The 26,742-nt window shown below is 41.7% G+C and overlaps 1 protein-coding gene across 1 annotated transcript in view; it reads right to left on the bottom strand.

Moving 5' to 3' along the window:
- Positions 1–26,742, bottom strand: part of trappc9 (trafficking protein particle complex subunit 9) — a 170,755-nt gene that overhangs the window by 90,654 nt on the left and 53,359 nt on the right. The window contains exons 16-17 of the mRNA XM_063900068.1: positions 25,793–25,945; positions 15,289–15,407 (exon numbers count right to left, since the gene is read on the bottom strand). Coding sequence (XP_063756138.1) covers positions 15,289–15,407; positions 25,793–25,945 — 272 coding nt within the window. The remainder of the gene's footprint in view (positions 1–15,288; positions 15,408–25,792; positions 25,946–26,742) is intronic.

The raw sequence follows: 26,742 nt of genomic DNA, 5'->3' as shown, positions 1-26,742 counted from the left end.
TTTGACAATAGAGGTGAATCCTAAACATTTCACGCACAAGACGGCGAACGGCAAAGAAGGGGGAAGGCTTTTTGAAACCCGGTGGCACCCAGATAAAGATCCTGACGTGGACACATGTCTCTTGACAGGAGTTCAAGGAAAACGCATCGCTGTGACAGGTAGGTAGGGACAGGGGTCTCTGGCAGAGGGGCGATGTGTTACTCAGGTGTTTGACACATTTTGGTATATCACTCACGCAGAATCAAATGAGATGTTGTTTCAGCACAGAGGTAGCTGCTTGTTAGCTCAGCAAAAATACTGGAAAGATTTAAGCTACTTTAAAAAGCCCAGTCACCAGCTGTTAATGTGTATAATTATCCGTTTAATACACAAGAAAGGAGAGAGAGGGGAAAATTGGGTTCACGTAGAAGGTTACTGTAAGACCAAAATAGCTGTTTTTGGAAAAGCTGTATGGAAACAGCATAAGCCTATTGAAATCCTTTAATTGCCCAATAAAGTTTTACGCTCACTTGGAAATTGATGAAGGAAGACTCTATATTTACAATAAAGCCAAGTTGAAAAAAAAAGAAAAAGGTCTAGGCACCAAGAAACACAAAGAAAAGAGAAAGCAATGAAAACATTTCAGATTTAAGGGAAATAAATCAATGGAAACAAGAAAAGGATGTAGTCAACATGTTTTTGCATTTGGCAATTAAATTGAAACATGTTATAAGAAAAAACAATTCTTAAAATAAAGGCTTTGAGGTTCTTTTTATATCATATTTTATACAAAGTTGGCCTAACATGTCCCTACATTTCAACAGGAATATCACTAGAGTCACAATTTAACAAAATTCATTAAATTGGCACCAAATGTCGTTAAAAAAAAGGTCATTGCTATTCCTAATTTCTCTAGAGGAAGACAGGACACAGGCAGTCTGAAATAAAGGCAGATATGAAACACTCGCTGCTGGCCCGGGATAAGAGGGGATGAAACCACGTCTTGCATAACCGACCGGATAATGGCTGTATTGATCTCTCCAACGGCGGTGCGATGAGGACTCATCACAGTAAGCTGAAAGCAAACTCCGCTAATGTCGGCTAGTCTATATCTGTGTGGACAAAGTCTTTCTGGGACAGATTGTTCCTAATGTTATTTGTCCAAAACACTACATTTTCACCTCACCTCATACCTGTTGTTTCCCGGTAGATATTTAGCATTTATTTTAAATGAAAGCAGACAGGCTTGAAGTGACGACGGATGCATCCGAACAAAATTACTTTTTACACTTTGGCTGTCTTGCACTTCCGCCGAGTGAGAACTCTAACACACAGCTGAAGTTAATAACTGCAAACACAAAAATAGAATTTCCTCCTGCTATTTCCACAGGATCAGCAAAACACTCAAAAGGAATTGGTGGGAAAACAAGGCTGCATTTGTCCCAATTGGAAATGGAACATATCCACCAATTTATGTAAACATATGTCTGTTTCATCACATATTTCTACAACCTGAATTGGAAATAAAAATCCACTCTCTCCTTTTCGACATACATCAATGGATCCCAGTTTTCTCCTCATACTGGGACAGGTGGTTACACAGAGGGTCACAGCATATACGAATGGTGTAATAAAATGGAAGTCTGTCTGCCCAATTGTCTGTAAAATGATGCTTGAACCGTGCTTAGGTTGAAACTGCCTGGGGCCAGAAAAGTGAGCCGTCAGCCGAGGGAGCTACTTAGTCACCGGGTGGCCTCGGGAAAACTTAGAAATGACTCGAGGGCATTCGGATGCAGTTTGTCCATTAGGAGTGCTGCTGGTATTGCCTCTCAAAATGTGCACCTTGCTGTCAATCAACCACCCAATCAGAGCTTCCACATGAGGAGAAATGGCGATGGCTTCACATCTAGCTGCGGAAGGGAAATACAAATCAAGTGGGAGTTTAGTCCCCAAAGATAGGAAGGAGAAACAGCCGTACAACACTCTACACCTGTTCATTACTGGCGGATTGATGCAACACGCTTGCAACAATATGAGCAAATGAGATCTCTGCACAGCTTCCAGTACGACGCTGGATGTACGAGATAAGTCTTTTGTGTCCAGCTGTCTGCATTTTATCTCCTTAAGAGGCACTTTCATGATATTCGTGGTCTTGAGACAGCTTATCATGTCTGCCGCTGTGCTTATTGCCAATTGCAGATGGACGATAACAGAGGGCAGGAGGGCTGACAAGAGGGAACGTGTTCTCCATCGGGCCCACGGTGTAATGACTTAGCAATAATCGCCGGATGATGAGGAGCGAGGGCACCGCGGACAAGTCTGTGTTGATTTGACAGCTGATGGAGGTTACAGCGTCTAAAACCTGCTCAGTAACAACCAGGCTGCATGCAGACAGAAATAGCTGACACTGCTGACAAGGAAAAGGTTTTTTTTATAAGCAAGAGGACCCATTGAAGCACACAAGTTTACATACTATGGTGTGGGATCCACCCTAAAAACCTAAAAGCTGAAACGGCCCCGAGCCGCTCCACTTAATGATGGTCCTGACATTTTCTGCCCACAGCGTTTATAATGTCACACTCCGCACCCACTCACTGTTAGGGTTGGCCTATGATGTGGCAATTAGAATGGGAGACATTTTAAAGAGTGGGTGAGAAACCTGCCCAACTGTGAGGAGTGTGTGACGCAGGGGGGGGGGGGGGGGGGGTATTGGATGTCGAGCACAAATTGTTACGGGAGGTGGATGATTGTAAAGGTAATGCATGAAAATGTGGCGACCGTGGTTCGACATAAATTCACTCCAGCAGCAGCAGACAGGTGATAGGACTGTGAATGTGGAATGTAGAGGGGAGAGGACGACAGTGTGAGGCTGCTGTGATATCACTAATTGGGTTTCCAAACAAAAATCCCTGGTGGGAATTTGTTTTTCGTGACAAGTCTCTCCTTTTTATTAGATAGACAGCAACATAGATGGATAAGTACTTTATTGATCCCAATCTGGGAATTTGTTTGCGTTGCAGCAACATAAAGACCAGGCATTGTACATTTCAGCATTAAAGAAAAGTAGAAAATGTACACGTTGGACTAAAAATATACACAAAATATAAAGCAGGATATGATCTATACATTAAGTCTGAAAGTATTGGAATATTAAATAGAACATAAATGTAATCAAATTAAATGAAGTAGCAGGAAAACATGTTTTATGCTGTGGGAATTGAAGTGGTTTTCGCTCCTTTTCAGAATAAATAAGATAAAAGCTTAATAAAAAAAGAACAATAAAATAAAATATAAATATAGAAATAAAAGCTTAAGTAATAATGTGCCTAAATAATGTTGAATACAAAGAAGATATCTATAATAATAGATAATATCCAATAGAAGTTAAAGCAAAATGTCCTAAAAAAGATCAAATTAAAGACAAATAAAAATTAGAAATGATTTTTTTTTTATTATTGGGAGCTGACTCCACTACAGTCGCCTGAAGGTGGCGGGATGAATTCAATTAACTCAAACAATACACATCGTCTATCTGTGGTTAAACACATCAGATCCAACGCCTAACCAGCACCAGGCTGTCGGAAAACAAACAAACAACAACAAACAAACAAACACCTGATTCCTTGGACATCTCCCACTGTCTGGTTATGATTCATTATTCTTAGGCTATTCTGTCCCAATCAGCAGGAGTGCTTGTGACGATAACACTCTCAGGACGTTTGGGACAAACCGTTAACCATAAGTCAATTAACACATCCTCTTTACCTCAGTGAAACCCTTCAGGAATGCCACTCCCACAAATCCCTTCTCTGTCGTCATCCACCAACACCAGGTTACCAGGGAAACAGCTGCGTTCAGCTGGTGCAAATATGTAAAACCGCAGATCCCTGGTTAGTTTCGACACCAGGGTCATCCCAACATGTCAATACTTCAACCTTGGCATAACCTCATCATGTTCTCCTCTCACATCTGATGAGCAACCTCGGGACACACTTAATATGGAGGGGATATGATGAATCCTCAACCCATTAAGTGAAGATTAAAAGACATTTTTTGCCAATAGGGTTTCGGTATCAAGATGGATAATGTCATAAAAAGCCTGATTTATCCAAAGTATTTTATTTAAGCTATGAAACTGAGTGTTAAAGGGATACTCCAGCAATTTAGAAAGTACTTCTATAAGTTGAACGAAGGAAAAAAAAGATTGATGTGGAGAAGAAGTGAAGCCCAAAACATTGGAGCCTACATTTCCCATAATGCAACTCAACAGCATTTCTGTTGGAACCATCCAAGAACCAGCTCTGTTTTTTGTTTATTGAGGACTTTAATCTAGCATATATACTAAATAATGCCATGAGAAAGTTTTCTACAGAGGCCGACAGGTGAAAATGCGCTGCAACATACAAGCCTAAAATAATTTCCATTAGGAGAATTGTGCTGCAGACGCATAGATCAGTACTTTATTGATCCCAATGTGGGAATTGTTTGTGTTGCAGCAGCATAAAAAGCATTGTACACAGTCAAATTAAATGACTAGAAATAACCAATTCAAAATGTAATCATCTCAATATAAATAAAATAACACACACGCAGCAGTAACCCATTTAAACCGGGAAAGCGGATACGTCATTTTCTGGTACAAGAGCTCTGTGGTATTTCTTTGCATTAATTATCGGCCTCTTAGTCAATGAAATGCATCAGGATATACACGTGGCATTGTTTGGATTTTTTTCGAGCAATCATGGCAGACTTAGTGTACTGCGGAGGGAATTCTGAAGTTAGTGAAGGCAGTGATATTGACGATCTGCAAAGCGCTGATGACATTATTGCTGACGACTTTGAACCCATCGAACCAATCGACCGGGATTTATGGTTAAGACATATGTTTGAAGACGATGATGACCATGAGTTCGAAGGTTTTGAAACCGAGTGGAGGACGGAAAATTACCACGCTAATCCACAGAGTTTTTTCAACCGCATCCCAGGGGTGAAGTCGATTTATCTGCAGAGGCCACTCATGAAAGCCACAGCTGTAAGCTCTGAAATACTTTTAGAATTTTGTTTCTGTCTGCTACAGAGGCTGAGAAATCAATTATTTAGTCGGCGTTGACACAACTGCTGAATTTCCAGAAACACTTCAGGTTTTAGGGGGTTCTTCTAAAATCGCCCATAGGTTTTACAGGCATTTTTCCAGGCCTAAATGGGTTAACTTAAAGGTAGGTGGTGTCGCATACAATGGAAACCCAGGTGTCTCTGCATGGTGCAAATGCCATGAATCCTGACGATCTAAAATAAAAAAAAATCATCTGGAGTAATTTAATATACTGTCTTTGTGTTGGCTAATTCACTTACTCGTGGTCCAATCTGATTATACGTTGTGAGTCATGAAGGGGAAGGAAATTGGATGAACAGCGGCAGTACATTTTGTCAAGGGAGAGTGACATCTGCCTTTAATGGATACCGGCTTCTGCAAAAACACACACTTACACACACATTTCTCTGTTCACGTGTGATCACAAGTAAAGAGAGGACCCACAGGTGCCTCAGACACCAACCTGCGACTCGTTTTATAACCCTGGGGTCATGTGCGGGTGTCGCACCATTTACCAGCTGGAGCGAGCACTGGGAGAAGCGGCACACTACCCCTGGCTCCCCCAGCACCTGATTCATATAGTATATCAACAGCCAGTCAACCATGGAGATGTGAAGTCAGGTTCAAACATAGGACTAGCAGAGCTGAAAGCTAAAAGCTCCAAAGACTGGAAAGAAATTCATGAGTTGCATGCCGATGCATGAGCAGAGACACATGCAAACACACCTTTTTTGACGACACCTATATACACACACTAATGTAGCACAATGACCTGTTAAAGGGAAAAAGCAGGTGTTCTGAAAGGGTAAATGTACTGGCGTATGAACATGCCACTCACAGGGTGAGCGTGGTGCAGCTGAAGGCGATGGGATGGACCGCGGTTCAGCCATGGAGCGCAGCAGCCGCATGAAGACACACTTGGCCTGGCTCGTCGATTTCACACATGGATTCAAGTCCAGTCGGCATGATGAAATGCTTGATTCTCTACTAATTTCACCCGCCGTGCAAGCATACACCAGCAATTCCAGACATATAGTACATACACAGGCCAACAAACAGGACTGTATAATTACCTTCTGGGGGCGGGACTGCATCTTAGACTACGGCTCCTTTATTCAATCTTTGTAGGTTGATGTTTTTCATATTTTTGGTCTCCTTGAATTGTGTTTTCAATGTAGATTTTCAATGAGTGTTGCGACCTAAGCGTTACAGAAGGGGACAGTAGGTTTAAATGAATTAAAATGAACTCAAATGCTCTTTTTAAATGCAGTGCTTGGGCCACAACGATGAGTTCACCAATGCATTGCTGGTAATGTCGCAATTCACAATTACTATATTCTTATTATTGGTAGACCAATTGATTACCTCTTTGTTAATATTCTCATCTAAGAAACACCTACAAATTGTTAAAATGCCTGGCATAATTTCAGCAGGGCCCAAACTGACGTTTTCAATCTGCTTGTTGTGTCTAGAAACAATATAGACGATGGAAAAAGTAAATAGCTTTTTAAACTTCAATGTTATTACAGAGAGAAGTAACAAATAATCAAGAAACAACTAGGGAATTATTGCCATTTTGCTAGATGTTTGACTTTATCGATTAGCAAAAGAGTTCAGGTTAAGAGCAAACGATTGATTATGTTTGCTTAGGTGAATTTGCATCTGTAGGACGCTAGAAAAATGACTTATCTTGCCTGGTTTGCTAGTAAATGTCTGCAAGGAACTATTTATACAAAACAAACAGCGTTGCATAAGGTAGGAAAGGATAACTCAGGATCGATGTAGACTCGCTGTTGGAGCGTTTAATAACCCATGTAAAGATGCAGACAGAGTGGGAGTGGGTAGGCAGGCCTGCAGCTTTCCAAACTCTCACAGGAAATCAAGCACACCCCTTTCACAATTTACTCAAATATCAACAATTGCCATAAATAGTTCTTTTGATGAGGGGAGATATCCCGCTCCTCTGGTAAATGCTTATCCCAAGGCAAATAATCTAAAGCAAAATAAAAGCCTCACATGCAAATCGTATTACCCAACATATGAGTTTTGCAGAGAGGAATGAGGTGAATAATACACTGTATTATGAGTGTAATGACAACGAAGCTTCAGAAAAGAATGAAGCACGTTATTACATTTGTGCTTATCGAACCTCTACCACGGGCAAGAAAGAGCCAGCAGCGGGCCGGGCCGCAGAGAGCGATATGACGGGGAGAAGGAAGCACATGCGGCGTCCGCGGAGACTGCAGATGCAACCGGTATATCTGCTCATATGTGACTCGCACAACAGTGTGGAAAAAGAAAGATCCCTGTGGCTTTCCATATCAGAACCAGCTCCTCGGTGTGACATCCCCTGCCCTAAAACCCCATCCATCTTCCTATTTGTCCTCACTCATGTTTCCTCCCGTGATCCATCACCGAGGCACGAGGGATACGATTGGTGTTGTTGTAGCCCAGAGAGTAAAGTGAGTGGAGGCGGATGGGGGGGGGGGGGGGGGGGGGGGGATGGGCACAGCTGTGGTTTGCAGCTGTAGCTCCAAACTCCAATCAGTGAGGACAGTGTTTTGCGGCCAGGTAAGTTAAGCGCTCGGAGATTAAACGGCATGTAGGTATAAAAATGTTGGCAAACAGCCGGCGAGTGCGTGGCTTCTGTGTGTGTGTGTGTGTGTGTGTGTGTTTCTGATGATGATATGCCTTTTGATTAGTCTTAATTATCTCCCACCCCCAACCCCCCTCTCCTCTCTCCTCTCTGCAGCCACCTCCAGGCAAGCAGAGACATTGACGGATAGTGGCGTGCCACACCATCCCGAGAGGATGGATGGAATATTAACCCAGGGAATGTGATTGAGAATAATCTTAAATAAGGCCAAATATTTCACCCAGGGAGCAGCTTGTCAAAATGCCCGACAGTAAGGGGGTCACCGGCGGGGAGGAGAGGCAGTGATGGGTCTGTCTGAGGGTTTAAAACTTCTGGAAGGACTTTTTTTCCTTTGTGAAGGTGTGGTTTGATGTCTGGCAGGTGGTATAAAAGTCATACATCACAGTTGAACCTTTGAGCATGATGGGAAATCACGGAGCCACAGCCTTCACAAAGACCTGGTGAAGGGTTTTTAATTCCTCTATAAATTGGACTGTCATAGGTTGACTGAATAATTCCCCCATGTTAAAAGAGCCCCTATTATATTCTATTTAATATTCCATATCTTACACACTTAATGTATAGATCATATCCTGCTTTATGTTGTGTTTTTGTTTATTTTTGTGTGTACATTTTTAGTCCGACATGTATATTTTAGACTTTCTTTTTAAATGCTATTTCATTTCTATTGTAATGTACATTGCCGTATGGTGCTGTAACGCAAACATTTCCCAAAATGGGATCAATAAAGTATCTATTGTGCTTTTGGGGGTTTTCCCTTTACTGTTGTGTGTTATATAGGTGCATGTAAATGGTCTGCAAAGGCTAAAATATTGATGTTTTTCCTCCACACAAAATACAAATATGTGCCTTAAAATGAGCACCATAGGGCCCCTTTAAAACACTACAAAAACACACAGTTCTTGATAGGACAGAGTTTTAAGGCAAAAACAGAACAGAATCCTGGCCTGATATAATGTCATTTTAACCCACTGAAATCTGATATCAGTTGCATCACTTGTTGCAGTGATTGTGTATCGCTGGTGGGTATACTGACGGAGGAAAGTGGTTACATCCATCAACCGCTGACACCCCGCATACACAAATGACTTGGATTTGGAAATGATGCATAAAACCTGCAATCAGACACCTGGATTATGATATAATCATGCACGGAGGGGCACGAATAGAGAAGTGACTCTCCTACACAAACATATCACATTTTGTGGGAGAATTGTAAAAAATAAATGTAGGATTTGCTTTCTTTGTTGTGGGCTCCATTCAAGTCGTGATGACTAACCTCGGACAGTTTGTCTTTATCAGCAGCTAATCAATAAAGATCACATTTCAGAAGCAAATACTACATAAAGTTGGCCGAAAACAATAGCCCGAAGGAGGAGAAAAAGAAAGGCCAGATTTAATCCTGAGCCAAGAGGAAAAGAGAAAAATCATGCGGTTGTTCAGCTGGAGTTTCACACTTGGGCAGACAGCTGTGGCAGTTATAAATATCTGTATCAGGAGTCAGGATCTGTATCTGTGCAGAGAGCTGAACTGCCATCGGCCGGCTCAGGTTCTAAAAATAGAAAGCCGGCAGGCAGGCAGGCAGGCAGGCAGGCAGGCGGCTCTGCCTCTGTCTCCACTGGATTTGATTAGCCCTGAAAAAGCCCTGCCCGGCGCAACAACCCCCCCACCCCCCAACTAACTTGACACTGCGTGTGTGTGTGTGTGTGTAGGCCAGGTTCTTTCTCGCTGCACAGATGCTCTCTCCATTGTTAAGAAAATGCTTACATCGGCTTTTCCTGAAGTGTGATCTAATATTCCCGCCTCCGTGTTTAAGGTTAAAGTCTCGGCAGCTTTTCAAATCAACAGCTTTTTGTGCAACCTCTGGAACCGTACGTCATCAGATCCTGAGTAATTTTCTACCGGTATATCAATCTTGGGAATTATCAACATTTGACAGAGCTCTGATAATGAAAACCACCTTTAATTTTACGACAGTAGCTATACTTTTTTATCCGTAAGCCTTTCTGAGGTGGTTGCAAAGCCACTCCTCGGATTGTTGCGCAATTTTTTAAGACTGCAACTTGGTCTACACGGTGATAAATACATAAACGGTATTATTACTGGGACAAACTGGGAGAAACCAAGCAATTATATGTAATATCAGATGCAGCACCCCCATATAACCCCAATGGAACAATCCTTTGTCCATAACCACATTTTCCTACCACAAGGATCATTCAACTAGGAGATTGGCAGCCGCATCGGGCTCCTTAAATCAAATCACCATCCCTTCTAGGCAGGCTGCGTAAAACGATATGAGTATCTGTTATCAATATGAATGATATCTCAAATGTATGAAGAGCTGCAGTAAATGATTCTTTCATTATCGATCGTTTTATAGATGAATGAAGTTATTATTGCTTTGTCAATTTATTTTATAAAGCCCAATATCACAAATTAGACTCCGGAGGATTCAGTGTATTAAATGTCATAGAAAAGTCATAATTTGCCAGAGCCACGGGTGACATCTTCACATGACTTGTATCGTCAAACCAACAGTCCAAAGATATTCAATAAAGGACTAGAAGGGCGCTTGGAGACCTCAGACCTCCGACGCACCAAAGTGTAATGGGGTTTTTACTTGGTGTCATGATCATTAGGCCAGTAGTCTTCCTTAATCATGGGGGGGGGACATACAGACAAACAAACCAAACAGAAAGGTAATAGCTCTTTGGCAAAGTCAATTTAGAGGCTGAAATCCTCGTAACCATCCCTCAATTTTCCAGGGCTCCACTATGACCAAATAGAATACTTCTAAAAAAGGTCACTGAATGCAGCTTTAAGAGCCACTGTCAAAGAGATTACTGCACTGTCCACTCCAGTAATTTCCCACCAATGACCACCTGAAATTGGACTATTCCATTTCATATTTGGCTGGGTTGGGAGGTGGACGTCATAGAGAAAATTGTGCCCTCTAAAGCTGCTGATGCTGGCAGGATAGAGCCCAGTGACAGCCTTCTCTCTCTCTCTCTCTCAGACTGTTCTCCAGCCTCAGAGAAACACATATCTATTCTCACAGCAATCTCTGTATTGCAATAACATGGCCCTATGAAGAGGGAGTGTTGAAGCACCCGGGACATTTGGCGTTTTGAAGATAATGGCTGGGCGTTTCCTATCCCAGTATCATAGCTCCCCTTGAAATGTGTTTGATGACATCTGTCCGGTGAAGATAGGTCCACAGGTAGAATAAGTGAGAGGGAAAGCGGCACATCAGCCAGCTTTACAGTGGCTCCTAGGCAATCACGAAGGTAGGATTACAGTATGCAGCTTTTTCTATTACTTCCAGCCTGTCACTCATGTTCCCCCCTCACATAAATCCCCAGCTCTGCATCTTCTTCTGATTCAATCATGTGCCAAGATGCTCCAATGGGGATCATTGCAGAAACAAACCATAACAGATCTTCGAGGGGATAATGTGCTCCCACACGGGGACGACGGGCAGGTGGGATGAGACATAAAGCCGCGATGATGATAAGGTAAGAGGAGTAATTGACAGTGTCAAAGAAACCAAGATGTGGAAGTGCCCTCACTCTCCGAGGAGATGAGTCATTGAACAAAAAAAGTGTAAATAATCAGCAAACCCAACACGTCTGAGCGGCCAGACCTCTTCCTCCTGCGATGGATCCATCCCATCCTGACAGCGGGGCACATTTTTCATGCCCACAGGCGTCCCTGATTTAGTGGGAGGATTGAAAAACGGGTGCTAGGATTGAACGATGAAAGGTCAGTGAGATAAACATGTTGACTCCTCCCGTGCTGATTACAGATCAGCCGTGATTGATTGCACTTACTCATGGTAGACGAGCTCCAGGAATGCCGGTGTGAAAATAGCTCATAGTTAGTGAGCACATATAGAACACACGGGCATATGTTGGAGCTCATGGTATGGAGGGTAAAAGCGGCCAAATCCACACATGATTGGCACCACCTAACGTTAAGATATGCAGCGAACACCTGCTTTACTGCCAGACAGTTTTGGCTACAAGGCTTTCAATTTCCTGTGCATCTGTCCATCCTTCCTCCCAGCCCAAAAATCAGTCATTAGCAGCTCGAAAAATTCCCTCAAGCTCAATATAACAATGGTGGTACGCCAACACAAAAAGCTCTCATATATATGCATAGACACAGCTCGGAAAAGGTAGCCTTCAAGCAACATACCAACTCTTCCTTTTACAAATTAAATCAGGAAGATCGGGGGAGGAGGATAAAGGCACTGTAAAAAAAAAAGTACTGTATGTGTAATACAGACGGATAAGACACTGACAGGTAGCATAACAAAGACATATGGAAGGAAAGCATTGGAGGCACTGACTAATCAGCTTTCCACTGACAACAAGCCAAGAGACAGGAGCATTTAAATTGGATGATTGTGTAAAAACTAAAAGGATTGCACATCCAACATGTTTTGCATCCAGCGTTTGTTGTTATTCTCCAAAAATGGCTGTGCTAGAAAAGCTGATATATAAGATGGGAGATCACTGACTAAAATTAGACAAGCTAATGGCATAGACTGAATATCTGGGGTGTAGTTTAACAGTAATATGGCTGCATTTCCATCGATGGCTTCCGGACAGTTTGGGGTACCTTTCCATTAACGATTCCTACGTTTCTACGAACAACGTTTCCAACATTTTCTTTGATGAGTGCTACTGTGCCACAACACCTGATTCCTCCATGTGAATACAGCATGTTGATAGATTAAGGTGAGGTATTTTGCATGGTTTATAAAAAGGAGAAGTTTAATTGCATTTCATTTACGAGAGGAAAATTCCCACCCTGACTTTAACGACCATCGGTTGCTTACACACCCGTTTTACTCGGGTGTTTATTTGCTTCACACGTGGGAAAACAACTTAGATGTTAATAGTAGTCTGGTTCATGTCAACATTGACTTTTTACAAAGACGTCACACACACTGAGGGGTGTAACAGCTCTGAAACCATATAAAGAAACTACAGTACGATCTTCTTGAGCTGTTGTCCAAAGATGCCTCATTTTAAGACAATGGAATCCAAGTTTCTATTCCTTCTAGACAAACATCACTTCATGGTATTGCATGACTTTGCTTGGACTTATGTCCCACATTTCCACTGCTTTTACGTCAACATGCGTCAGGTGCTTGATGGGGATTTGAGTCCAACTACTAAAAAACAATACAGCCCATAACGACAATGAGTCATGCAGCTGGAAAACCCAAAATACATTTACCAGAGGCAAATCCATCCACATCCATGTATTTATACTTCGTCTTGAACACACATTGAAATGAATCACCTTGCATCTACTCTGTGTCCCACAGCATGCAGTCCACGAAACGAAAAGGAGAAGCAGCTCCTCACAACTTAAGAGTCCTTGTGTAATTGGCTTTATTAACCATGGTTCCAGCACCATATGTTCTGCACTAAAAAGTCAGAGCTGCCATTCATCCAGGCCTCTAATAAGCCTAACCACTGATTCAAATGTCCAACTTGCCTTTAACAATGGATGGATCTTTTTTTCTGCCTTACTGTAAAGGTATTGGATATCTAGCGGGTTGTGCAATGAATCTAAAGAGGTGCTTTTTACCCTCAGTGTTGCTGTGCAGCGTGTGGAGAATTTAGAAGTAATACCGTCTCACATCACACTCATGCTATCAATGGAATTGGTTCATTAAAATGGTCAGAACATCAGACACCCATCAAGGACAAGTGTTTGTAAATCAGTTTAGAAATTAAAAATAACGGAAAAGAAATCCAGGTGAATTTTGAGACAAAGTGTGCAAGCTTGGGACTGTGAATAAGGATAATAAAAGGATGGGTAAATACCTTTAAAATAAGTGTTCCTCCTTAGCATTGTGTTAATATCCATCTATCCAATGTGCATTGTCCCGGTCAGGTACGTTTACTTACAAGGTATTTGCTTTGGTGTATTTCCATGGTATTGCTTATTAGTCATTGAATTGGTGAGCAACTTTGCATTGCTTCTCAGTAACATCATTTCAAATAAATTCATGATTTCCTCGAACAAAACGTCAATATTTCCACTAATTTGCTCTGTTGGTAGAACCTGTCCCTGACTAAGCCTTTATTGAACATGAACCTGTATTCTCTGCGCCAGTATCATCCTGCCAAACCTTTCCAAAGAAGGTCAGAAAGTTTACTTTGTTTGGACGGAGGATCAGCCATTAATGTTGTTTTCTCTCCTGATGGTTCACAGCAGAGAGAAAAGGGTTCCTCTGGTTTTCAAAGGCAACACAATGCATCCTCCCTCCCTTGCAGGTGTTGTGCTACTCATGACCCTCAGCAGGTACACTGTCAGCACGCCCATTTTTACCCCTCCGACATCCACGTGTCTTCGAACAACACCTCCTCCCCTGCTGATCAGCTCTACTAAATCCACAACCCTGCTTTTCTCATTCTCTGTCACACTTTCCCACTTGGCTTTTCACACAAAAACCCTTCTAAAGGTTCTCCTTAATCTATGTCTGAGTGCACCGGCAGCCAAGGTGGACACCAGCTTAATAAACTCATAGATTGTGGTCGAATAGTCAGCTTAGCTTAGGAAGGTTCCTAACGGAGTGAAATGACCCGCAAGTACCTCAGTGGCAGCCACGATAAGAGCTGTTCTGATTCTCTAGATGATAGGACAGGAGCTTCCTTTATAACCTCCTTTACCTTAGGAAACACTGGACCTTCCTTTAGGAAAGGAAAGGAGAAGATGCTGTCCCACGATGCCTTGCAGCCGCAACTTTTGCCATGGCACAACAATCGGCCGCTGGTGGAAACGGCCGATCGTGACGAGAGAAAAGCATATCATGAAAGTTACGGTGGTTATTGAGCAATTGAAAACGTATGCCATAACTTGCCAAAGTGCTTTGTTTTGAACGTTCAGCTCTATATTAATCACAAGGGGAAATATGAACGTCACCTTTTAACTGAAATGATCAAATAAAGTCCACATTGCTCAGTGTTTGTCACAGGCATGAGTTTCACTTTTTTATTCCGTACAATTCCAACCTAATGAAGAATATATGTCTCTCTGTTGTCCTCGTTCATAAAGCATAAAACAACACCGTCAGAGAGCACGGTGCACGGTCTTTTCCTAAGTCCTTTTGAATTCTCCTCTCTGCTATTCCTTAACCCTGTGATGTTTCACACAGGGGTCAAGGAATAGAGCATAGGAGAAGATTATAGGAGCTGATTTTTGGACAACTCTACCGTACCCATAGTTCTTCTGCAGCTCAAGTAGTTTTGGTTGTAAATAATGCTTTAGTTTTACCTGAGCTTTTGCAAAGACTTATTATAGCACATAGTACAGAGTGTGCTCGGTGTGTAGAGAGAGACGGAGGGTTAAATATCACAACCATAGGTATTCATTATCTGCAGGAGAGGTGCAGTGAGTCTGCAGCAGGGTGAATAAGTAGTGTATGTAAACTATGCAACGAGCCAGGAAACTGAAAAGAAAACCACTGCCTGCATCGTGATCAATGACCCAGCAGAAACAATCGTGCTCTTGCCCTTTACACACACTGTTCTCTTACCTTAATGTGGCTGTACTCCGCCTTGCCAGACTCGCTGCTGACAGTCTTGCTTTCGGAGCGGGGTTTGAGGACTTGGCGCAGCGGACTGGAGATTGGCAGGCCCGTCACGCTGATCCCATCTGAAAAGACACCATGGCATCAGAGTCAGCTAAAAGAATCAGCATAAAGACAAGGCTGTCATTAGAGAGGGGATAGCAGAGCATCTCATATTGAAAGATGTCAACAGATTTACAGGAGACATTTTGGGATTGAATTGTTTAATTATTGTTACTGAAGGTACTCGATCTCGTTAGTCACCATGCACTTCACAATTACTATGCAATACCCAGGAAATAGTCCCAGAATTGTGTTGAATGAATGTATTACGGAAAAGAAAAACTCTACTAATTACAGCAGTTGGTGGTTGTGTGGACAGAATTTAGTTTGCGTTTTGTAAACAGGGAAGCAAACCATTTGAAACTAAATAAATTGCATAATAATTGCACATTGAAGACCCATGACTCATGAAGTTTGTAGGTTGACACTAGCTACTAAATTTGATTAAAAATACTGCAAGAGACAGTCGTCATTTTAGCCCAAAAAAAGCAGACAGAAATGTCTTATTTTTGCCTATTTTTAAGTGGAAATGGTGCTAAACAAGCAGTTAATTGCAAGTCTATTCTACAAACTAATGCACTCTAGCCCTGCTGTGTGTATTTTAAGCAAAGTTTGCCTGATTGATTTTAAAACAATGTCCTGATTATATAAATGTGCTCTCAATACACTGAGGTCACATTGCCTTGGCTCCCACTGATTAGTGCAATAACTTTCCTAAAAGTTTTGAATATTTTAAAGTGATACAAAATCTGATATCATAGAGTCCATTGTGCAAGGGAGAGAATGTGAAGAACAAATGAATGATTTCATACGTGTGACCTTGAGAGGAGCAGTGTGGACACGGGAGCAGCTGCACTATCAGCAGCTGCATGAGGCGCCACCACAGGGGCTGCCGCTTTCAACCCACTCAGACAATACACCAAAAATGACGCCCAGAGCCCACACTCTGACGTCAAGGCACTCATATCGCTCTCTGACGTCAGTGGAATGCTAAAGCCCTGCAATTTCCCCTAAGAGAGGGGGAATTTGCAAGCCTTTGCCAAAAGCCGAGGCTATTGGGTTCACGATAGATGGCTTTTCACAGACTATCAGACTCTAACAACCACATGCAAGATTGGTAAAAAGTTGAAGCATCTGAAGGTGTTTCTGTTCAAAAGAAAAAGAGTCACCGCAGAGGAAGGGGTGTGCAGGGAATGATAATGCCGCACCGATGGGATTAATGCTGTGAATCTGTCGATTGTGCTTAATTTACCATGACGACAGGTAAACACGGCGGAAGTTTTGAGCTTGCATGAAGACAAAAATAATACAGCAAACTGGGACGGATGACAAAACAGGGTGACGTCTTAGTAAAGGATAACAATTAAAGAGCTGGGGTATTGTAATTAAAGGTCTAGGTATGCTAAACTCACTCCCTTATATTACATCTATAAAGCTTTTTTTTTTAGGGTGTTATCAGCCAGACACAAAGCCCCAGGAAGACATATGCAAATAAAGCGATGTTCTTCTTCTTCTTGTACTTCATAAAAAACAGTTATGCATGTGTTGCACTGTTAGCTAATCCCATATGAAAGACACAACTGGTCCTGTGTTCTTGCCACCCATACAGACAGTGTCAAATACATCTCGTTTGACAGAACATCTATTAATGCATTGTATAAATGTTCATTCTCCCATATCGACACTCACTGGGAAACCTTTGGTTCAAAGAGTTTTGCTCAAAGAGGGGTCTGCATGTGGGGAGGAGCTGGGGAAGCTAAAGGAAGAACAACTTTTCACTTAAATATCCTTACAAAGACCCAGCGGTCCGTGTATTCTGTTTCAGTCACAATGAGTCCTCTTCACAGCTCCAAACCCACCTTATTAGGCACCACATTTCACTTATGAATGTCAGCTTTTGCCTGGAAGGGCCCTCAATCACAAAGCATAAGCAAGTGTGGAAATGTCTATAGTGATTACTGAGAACAATGGACATCATTCACCATCTGTCCTTAAAGGAAAATATCTATCTGAATGCAAACGGGTGTAGTTTTCACAAAATGATGACATTCAATTGTAGGTAAGAACAGAATCTATGCACACATAGATCTATAATTTAAGTAGTGACATGAATGTGCAGGATAATTGGTTAATGCTGTATCTATAACTTATCATTTAAACTGCAATAACACATTTAGGATACTTTGTTCGCTACTGAATATGACGGCACATTTGGCTCCACTTCCTCCAGAAGTAGCTCCACTTTGGGTATTTTCGGTTACAATTTTGGGTATTCTTGACCTAATTTTCCCTAATATTCCCTTTTCGATACTTGCTGTGGTGTTTACCTGTGAACTCGACTTAGAAGGCGTGCACTTTCAAAAGGAGGCTGAAGGATTCATCATTTTATAAAACAGAGGCAAGAAGAATTCTGCACATGAATCTGAGACCTTTCTTAAGAAGACATTAGGTAGATATTGGTGCATGAGGCCCAATCTTCTCTTGATATTGATTCATTCTGTATCCTGCTGCTAAACACACTGGATAAACATCTAGACATAGTCTCAGAATGGCAGAAAAGAAAGTCCCAAAAACAAAGACCCCGAACTGCATGGGGAGGATCACATGAATGGCCTTGTCCTATGTGGCACAGAGACTGTTTGAGTAATGGCTGCTGAGATTAACGATGGCAGAGCTCACAATCATCCCCTCCTTTATGCTCTCCTTCCAATCAGTATGTGTCTAGTTCTCTGTCTACCCATCTCGGGGAGAATAGGAGGGCACTCTGTGTTTCTATCACCGACAGCCACTTCCTTGCCAGAGTTTAGGCTGAAGAGCAAAGGCTGCGAGTGTCACTTCTGAAATCACTCTGACAATATTAGCCCAGGTCTGAAGGTGCATGAAGTGGATCTTTGCAATGTCACTCACATTTACAAGCATCTATTAAATATGGAGAATGTGACACGGTACAGTGTTGACAATGAAGGGTTCATATTTGTATTTAGTGTCCTCTACTGGGACATGTCTCCATGCTTTAATGATCAGAATGCTCTCTATCTTTCTCATACTGCCTGTGCTGCAGCCCCTCTTTTCACCCTCTGTCTGAAACCAGAGCCCAGTCTGCTCTGATTGGTCAGCTGGCCGGCTCTGTTGTGATGGGTCAACAGCTTAGAGATATCCCGCCCCTTATCCTATCACGTATATGTGTTGGAGCGCTAGAGCGAGTGTTACATAGTGATGTCACTGTTCAGGATGTAAACAAAGGAGTTCAACTAAGGAATTGCAGGATTTTAGCCTTTGCACATCATTTACATGCACACAAACCTATAGAACACACTACAGGAAATGGAAAACCCACACAAGCACATAAGGGCCTCTTTAACTAACATTTTAAAGTCCAGTCTTTTACCTTAACCGTATTTCTACACTCTCACTTAAATAAAACACTTGAGAAAACCTAATTTGGGTGACCGCTTAGAGATGTCCTGCCTCTTAGCATGATCATGAGCAATGTGCTGGAGTGCTAGTGCGAGTGTGACAAAGTGATGTCACTATGGTCTGGAAGTAAACAAAGGAGCCCAGTGGAGGCTTTACAGGCAGGGGGAGAGAAACTTTGAAATGTAAGCCTTTGCAGACCATTTACATGCATTAAAACCTACACTACAGGAAAAGGAAAACTCCAAAAAGCATAACGGGGCCTCTTTACATTGACATGACCTTTTATGTTGGGTAGAAAAGGGCAAAAAAATAAGTTGATGTCTCAGTGATTGGTCAACCGTTTAGAGATGTCCCGCCCCTTAGCCTATCACGTACAATGTGTTGGAGCGCTAAACAATGGAAGTGCGAGTGTTACATAGTGACATCACTATGTTCAGTAAGTAAACAAAGGAGTCCAATGGAGGGGTTTCAGGCAGTGGAGGGGGGGGTTTGTGAGAGAGGAACTCACTCTGGAGGGAACACAGGGATTTAAGTCTTTGCAGACCATTTACATGCACTAAAACCTATAAAACACACTACAGGAAAGTGAAAGCACAATAAAGCCTTTTTAAAAATCGATATGATAATTAGACAAATTAAAATAATCAATAAAACGTCAAACACTGCTTTACCTGAATCTTATTTATCATGTTCAATATCCACCATAAATGCACAATTCAAACCTCCAAACCCTTAGAAAAACCACTCTAACACAGCTTCATGTTTGGGTTGGACATCAAACACACCATTCATCCAATTCAAGCTGTAACCAGATATTCCAGAGCCGACACTGTGAGAGCATCATTACGCTTCCATCAGTCCGACGGACACGGGGCGAGCGATGGGTCTACGTGACGAGCAGGAATATGTTAGGTAATACACAAAGATCTGAGCGAATGATTACCGTCATTAGAGAAAGCAATCGCTGTTTGTCTGGACGCTCCATTAAAGTCATCCTCAAACAGCTGCTGCTTTGTTTTAACAGCAGTAACGACTGTCTGGCACGCACAGATTCACACAGCGTTTCATTTGAGTCACAGTATACACCAGCTATCAATATTCCACTACAGACTTTTTTCTTAAATTCTCCCAACGTATGGTTGCCTTTATCTCCGGTAACATACAGGCCTCAGTACCTCCACACAGCGTCTGAGAGCATCTTGTGGTTGCTGTCACTGTCGTGCTGTTTGTGAGGCGCCCTGCTGAGAGATCACCTGTCACACGGAGGCTTTACTTTGGTTTCTGTAGGTTGCAATCTTATCTGCGTCTGTGCAGCCATGGTGGCTATCAGTGCTCAGGATAAGCACTCAGTTCTCCTATTTATTCCCAACAAAGTGGAAAACTGGAAGTGGGAGAGAACACCACTTCCTCTGCTATTGAAGCAGGCCATGTTGTAGCATTGCTGTTGCAAATCTGAAACCATCGTCTTTAACAAAACCATGTATTGTGTGATACCTGAAAGTCTAGTTGCCAGCTCCTTTTGTGAACATGGAAATGTTCAATACACCAAAGTTTTATGTTAGAGGTCCCCAGAAACATCCTGCTGGATGCTTAATTTTAATGTGTAGGGCAATTTTCACAAGAATAAGTTGTGTTAATTAGCATGAATTATAATTATAGCCAATGGAGAATGTGTTGACCATTATGGAGTGGTCTTAGGGGTTATTGATTCCATTTCTGCCATTTTCAGGATCAACAATGGAAGAAATCTTAGCATTAGATAGAGATTAACCAGAAAATGTCCATACTTGTACTCTCGTGGACTGATTTTGATCAACTCTGGGTTGATTTAGAATATGTAGGGAACTGTGGGTCACTTGGTTTGGACAGATTGCTTATTTTTTCAGCCAATCATTATCATTTATCACTCTCTATATCCAAGGGTTGCAACAACTGTCATGGTAGTCAAACTCAGTCGACCGAGAGTACTAGACTATTATGCTGTAAAATATAACCATTTGGATATTCCATTTTGATTTGTGACATGTTACCAACTGCCAAAAACCACAGAAGAAGAAATAAGTTGTTAAAGCAGACAAACAACTATCCATAACACATGAAGAGTTGTATCGTCTTTCATCACTCTCATGAAGCCACTCCAAACACCGAAAGAGATTACTCAGTACTTAAACTGATCAGGGATCAGATAAATGAGACAACCTATCTCAGTTTCCCAGTCGTGATTGGAAGTTAGAAGTTGAACTCCAAGGTGGAGCCATCTGATTTCACTCTGTATTAAATGGTTTGTCTTTTTTGGGGTGTTAAGATGACACAGGGAGTGCAATGTTAACCAAGAAGCTACTGATGAAAGACTATGTAAAGAACACTAGAAATCTTACAATCAATGTCAATACTATGCACACTTTCTTTAGATTTGAGTCGATTCAATGCCAAGCAAACAAAGCAGTTAAAGAACTTAAAATGAGATCAACAGAGAAAAGGGTTTCATGTGTCTATCCTAATGTGTTTCTGTTGCAGGGGAACGAGGGGCATTAAAGAAACAGTTTAGATGTTCTTGAGAGTGGTTGCAGTCGGACAGCCCTTTCATTTCTGAAGCTATTATCTAAGTTATCTTCAAAGCCGCCAGACTCCGTTCACCGAAACAGTCATTTTACCTTGCAGAACACAACTCTAGCTGGCCTACCGCTGCCTCGATCGGTCTGTTTGTTTGTGTTATTTAACTCGCACAACAAGACAACAAACTAACCGATCTTGGCAGCGGCAGATAGACCTGCAACTACCGTGTTTTGTGGGGTAACACTTCAGTTTTCCTTAATGGAGTCATGTGCTAGATGGATATAAAGCAAACGTTGGAGTTCCTCATTGGAAAGAGAAAGCATCGTTTGGCTCAGGTGCTTTTTTCACTAAACTAGGGGCGTGCCGACGGCCATCGACTGTAGGTAATACACTGACCGTAGACAAGTACCATATAACAGCCCACTTTAAACAATCCAAACCTCCCCTTTAACGTAGGCGGCAGCAGTATCATTAGGTACAACACTCGCACCATTTAATACGATAATGCTCGCTAAGACAGGGCCCATTAGTCTTAAGTGATGCCATCACTCCCTCATGATCAGGAGTTATGGTGTCATGGTCTCGAGTCGGACACAAAGTGAGGGACAAACTCGTCTTAGGGAAAAATCAATGAGTCTGTTTTGAAGGTTTTCCTTTCTGTGCTTTGCCCCTTCTGCCTCAGCTGGAACACAAAGGACATCGAGTGCAGCACTGCCACGTATCAACACGGTTAAAGCTGATGGATTGGCTCTGCATATAAATACAGGAGGATCAATAAAGAGCCCATAATTAGTGAAAAAATTCCTCCTAATTATACAGAATATCACTCACATATTCTGACAGCTGGGATTCAAGGTACATGGTAATTTTCACCTTCCTTACAGCATGACAAATCCAAACCTTGGTCATGGGAGTGCTGCTAGACATCTGAGTTATATTCAATATAGAAAGACTGATGCTAACACAATGCACACACACATCAGAGAGACTCCGACACACACACACACACTACACAAGCTGCGAGCTATCTCTCTTCCTCAGGCTGTGGAGCTGAGATAGAAAACAGAGTCTGTATGTAGATATTTCACCTGGGCAAAAAGGACAACTTCATTCATATTCATGCACACATTCACAATCCTTCATTTTCCACGATGGGGGCGGGAGCAGCTGATGTTATTGCATTTTTTATTAAGACTATTTTCACTCAGTACTGATTGTATTGACCTGCCCGGTGCCATCAAGGACATTGAATATTTATAACGCCAACAGATTTCAATTAAATGCGTCTGAAAACAATGGGCGACAACGGAAACGGTTCTAAGTTTAGCAGTTCAACATCTTATTCAGATTTGATTGGTTAGTATAATTGCTATGAACAACGAGGGAGCAGCCAATGTTATTTGGCAGTAATATTTAGTGTAGTCTCTATTATTGAGCTTAGAATAACAAACATTGAAGCACCAATATGTGTACATGTTGGTTAGTGGGTAGTTTTAGTGTGACTTAGACTTTATTTAAATAAACTTCACTTCATAAATTGTAACCAGTCCTTACATATTAATTAGCAAATTAGTTTACGTTCACTTTCCAACATTTTATGAATATATAATGTAATAAAAGTTCTAATAGTATAGAATTAATATATAATAATACATATTTTAAAAGACAACCTTTGCCATGTGTACCTTTCCATGACATCACCACCCTTAAGTTAAGGCTTTTTTAAAATTTCATAACCAGATTTTACTCTGAGCATCCGTGTAAAATAAACGCTCCTCTCGTTGTATTCTGGTGGCTCAGGTTCAGCTGGTTGTCGGCTTGACGCAGGATTGCATTTACCAGACAGGACTCGTCTTGTCTTTGTGTCAAAGTGTCCTTGAGTAAGAAAGACGGCTTCCAATGGTCTGGTCACAAGACTTGCATCGTACCTCGGTGCCCTTGGTGCGAGAGTGCATGTAAACGGTTGAATAAGAAGCAGATTGTAAAGCACTTCCAATAAAAGCACCGAAAAATCCAATTACTGTCCGTTCCTCTGAGCTGTGCAGGAATCCATTAAAGGGAAACCAAAAAGTACCCAAAAGACTACCAATGTCACATTTCCTTATGTGAATAAACAAATTGAGTAAACAAATTGAGCAACAACATGTATTGTTCCATTGCTTGGTTTTCATGCATTTAAGATCAGCATAGAGTAGCAAATAAGAACAGTCCACTAAGCTTCATAAAGATATTCATCCATTCAATAACATTTCAAATATTGTTTGCTGAAAAAAGGACAGCACTGATACTCTCAACCTATACATGCAACCTCCATGCATTGGAAGTACACTCTCTACTGTATTATAGAGTCATTTACAGTAAAAGAAGCAGGGTTGTACGCCGACTAACATGTTTCACTGTTGATAGTAACTTAGCTGATTAAAGAGTCTCTAAAATGTCTGCATGGCTTTCATTTTACTTTTCTGAGGTCTCAAAATGTGGGAAAATACCAAACTTGTTCAAAACTGAAAGAAAAGTCTGGAAATATGCTTCATTGCAATTCTGATTATGTATGAATTAAACAAAAGATACAATGGGCAAATTATTCCACTAAAAAAGGTCCTTGAATCCTCTTCAAATCTGAGCTTACAGTTTTTATGCTAACCTATGCTAAATGAATCTGAGCTAACCCTAACCTGACACAGCTTCACAGACATGATCGATCTTCTAATCCACTTATTGGCAAGACGGCTTATAGGAAGAGGAAGCTTCAAACTGTACCTTTGCACAGGAACTATCACAGGCTGATAGAGAACTATTCCAGCTGACAAAAGTGCCTCTCTACCTGGTTGTAATGGTAGCGTTTACAATATTTTTAAGGATAAATACTCAGGTAAAAAGCCTGTTATGTTGCCGCCTCTAACAAGGGAATTCACTAATGGGGACAATAAGGCAGTTCTTCTGTGACCATGATTGAACAGCTGTTGAAAGCATGCATTGTGCATAAAATAGCCAAGATGTTTAATTTGAAAAGATGGCAGCACACAGGAGCAAAGAAGGCAAACAAAGCAAACTAAAAAGGGCTTACAAAGAGCACAAGGCTGTTTCCATAAATAGAAAGAAATGTTCATGACATTTTGTGCGTGTCGTTTTACATAATTCAGCGAGGAGGAACACCAACAAACCGAACCTAAAACATAACCTCCTCGGTGGAGAAAACAACGGTCTTTATGCAAATGAGTTCATCAGCATGCGAGCAAACTTTATAATATGATATTATTTATGTGTTAAGAGTCGTAGATAGCATCAAATGTATTTATAAAAAAAAACACGTCCCATAATTTCACCGTAATAGCAGAACTCAGAGCTGCTGTTTAGACCGAACCGTGCCTTATCTCCTTAATTCAGAGTCCCAATTATCGCTGGGCTAATTAAAACATTGAAACAGTGCGGCTTAAATGACCTCATGAGGAGAGCGGCGCTGGAGCCGAGATAAACATGCAGTGGCGCATGTATTTACTTCGTCATCTGAATCCACACACAAACACACAGGAAGTAAAGTGTGTGTGTGTGTGTGTGTGTGTGTGTGTATGTGTGTGTGTGTGTGTGTGTGTTGCAGCATATTGAATACATTAATATTTATCAGCCCGTAGTGAAGTGAAGTGTGAGGAAAAGAGGTATAGAGACTGAGGGAGGAAAGAAAGGAGGCTGAGGATGAGGAGGAGGAACACAATGAACGAGCCTCGAGGTACAGTACAGGGGAAGAGGTCAGACCATTTCTTTTTAACCATGAATAAGAATTAGAAGAGAGGAGATCTGACAGCTGATGTGAGGAAGGCGAGAGCTAGGAGGGAAATGGAGGTGTGGACACTTTGAGATATCTCTGCTATTACTGCTGCATCTTAAATAAGGCAGGCAGAATCCTTTTAAACACAGAGGGGATCATGTAGAGCTGCACATGAACACTTTAATTCTGTCTCCAACATTAGTGAGGGCAATCCCTGCGGGCCCCGTTAGACTCTTATCACAATACTTGCAATTTTACACATTTGGCAATATGGAATATGGCTAAAATGTTGCCATGCAAAACAAAAACAAAAAAATATGATCTCAGATAAAGAAATAAAATAAATGACAATTTTATTTCATATTCAATAACGCGCTTCTATTGGCTAGCGCTCCAACACATTGTACGTGATCGGCTAAGGGGCGGGACATCTCTAAGTGTTAGACCAATTACACCAGAGCCAGCTAATCAATCAGAGCAGACTGGGCTCTGGTTTCAGACAGAGGGTGAAAAGAAGTACTGCAGCACAGGCAGTATGAGAAAAATGAAGAGCTGTTTGAAGATTAAAGCATGGAGACATGTCACAGGAGACACTCTTAAATGAGGGTGATAGCTAGCAGCATTACTCAGCATGTTTACACTTAAAACAGCCGGTGTGTGTCCGCTCACCGTCGTTGAGGTCCTGCAGAAGGCTCTCCTGGCCGGAAAAGTCCAGCTTCACTTTGATGTTGACGGTCAGCGTCAGCGCCTGGCCGCACTTCAGAGGGAGGTGAGACAACGCCTCCTCCAGCTCCCAGCTCAGAAACTCCCCGAACACTTTCTCTGCACACACAAACAAAGGAAGATAAAGGCTAATTAAATACAAACAAATTAAATCAAACTGATTTTGGGAAATAAATAACAACACATTTCTGGGTTTAATTATACCTGCTGGGATTAGAGATGAGTAGCCAGGCTCACATTAAAAACTTTGGATGCAAAAATTGTTGGAAATGGAAACTAAAATGACACTTTTAACCAACCGAAGGCAATCAGCACACAGTGAAATGAAATCACTTTGAGTTGCTTGTGATCGTCTGCAGCTATTTGGTATTTTAACTTAAATGTAGGGAAGCATATGTACTTAAATACAATTCACTCTCATTTATTGCAATTCATTTATTGTTATGCTACTTAAGAAATATGCCAATACTGCATTTCATCCACTCGTTGGGATGGCAGTAGCTCAGTCTGGAGGGACTTGGCTTCATAACTGAAGGGTCACCGGTTCAAGTCTCAATCAGACCAAGATCCAAGGACACCTCTGCAACCGGGCAGCCTCTTCGCTCTGGCACCTCTCTATAATCCATGTGTTTGTGTATAAATGAGTTACAATGGTTGTGAAAATTGAATTTCCCACTGGGGGATTAATAAAGGTTAATCTCATATTAATGTCACTTTCCATTATAGACCAAACCGGCTCAAAAAATGAGTTAATGACAATAAATAATTTGAGTATCCGAGTACGACTTCCACCACTGACTGTGTAGTTTGTGCAGACCAGGAGGAAATAAGCCGTGCCACTCCTTGTACCTGCAGGTTGCACATGAATAAAGATGGCAGTGCTACTACTCTGTTTC

This window comes from Eleginops maclovinus, chromosome 13, assembly GCF_036324505.1.
Source record: "Eleginops maclovinus isolate JMC-PN-2008 ecotype Puerto Natales chromosome 13, JC_Emac_rtc_rv5, whole genome shotgun sequence".
In the NCBI taxonomy this organism is placed as follows: domain Eukaryota; kingdom Metazoa; phylum Chordata; class Actinopteri; order Perciformes; family Eleginopidae; genus Eleginops; species Eleginops maclovinus.
This window is presented reverse-complemented; position numbering and strand designations above follow the sequence as displayed.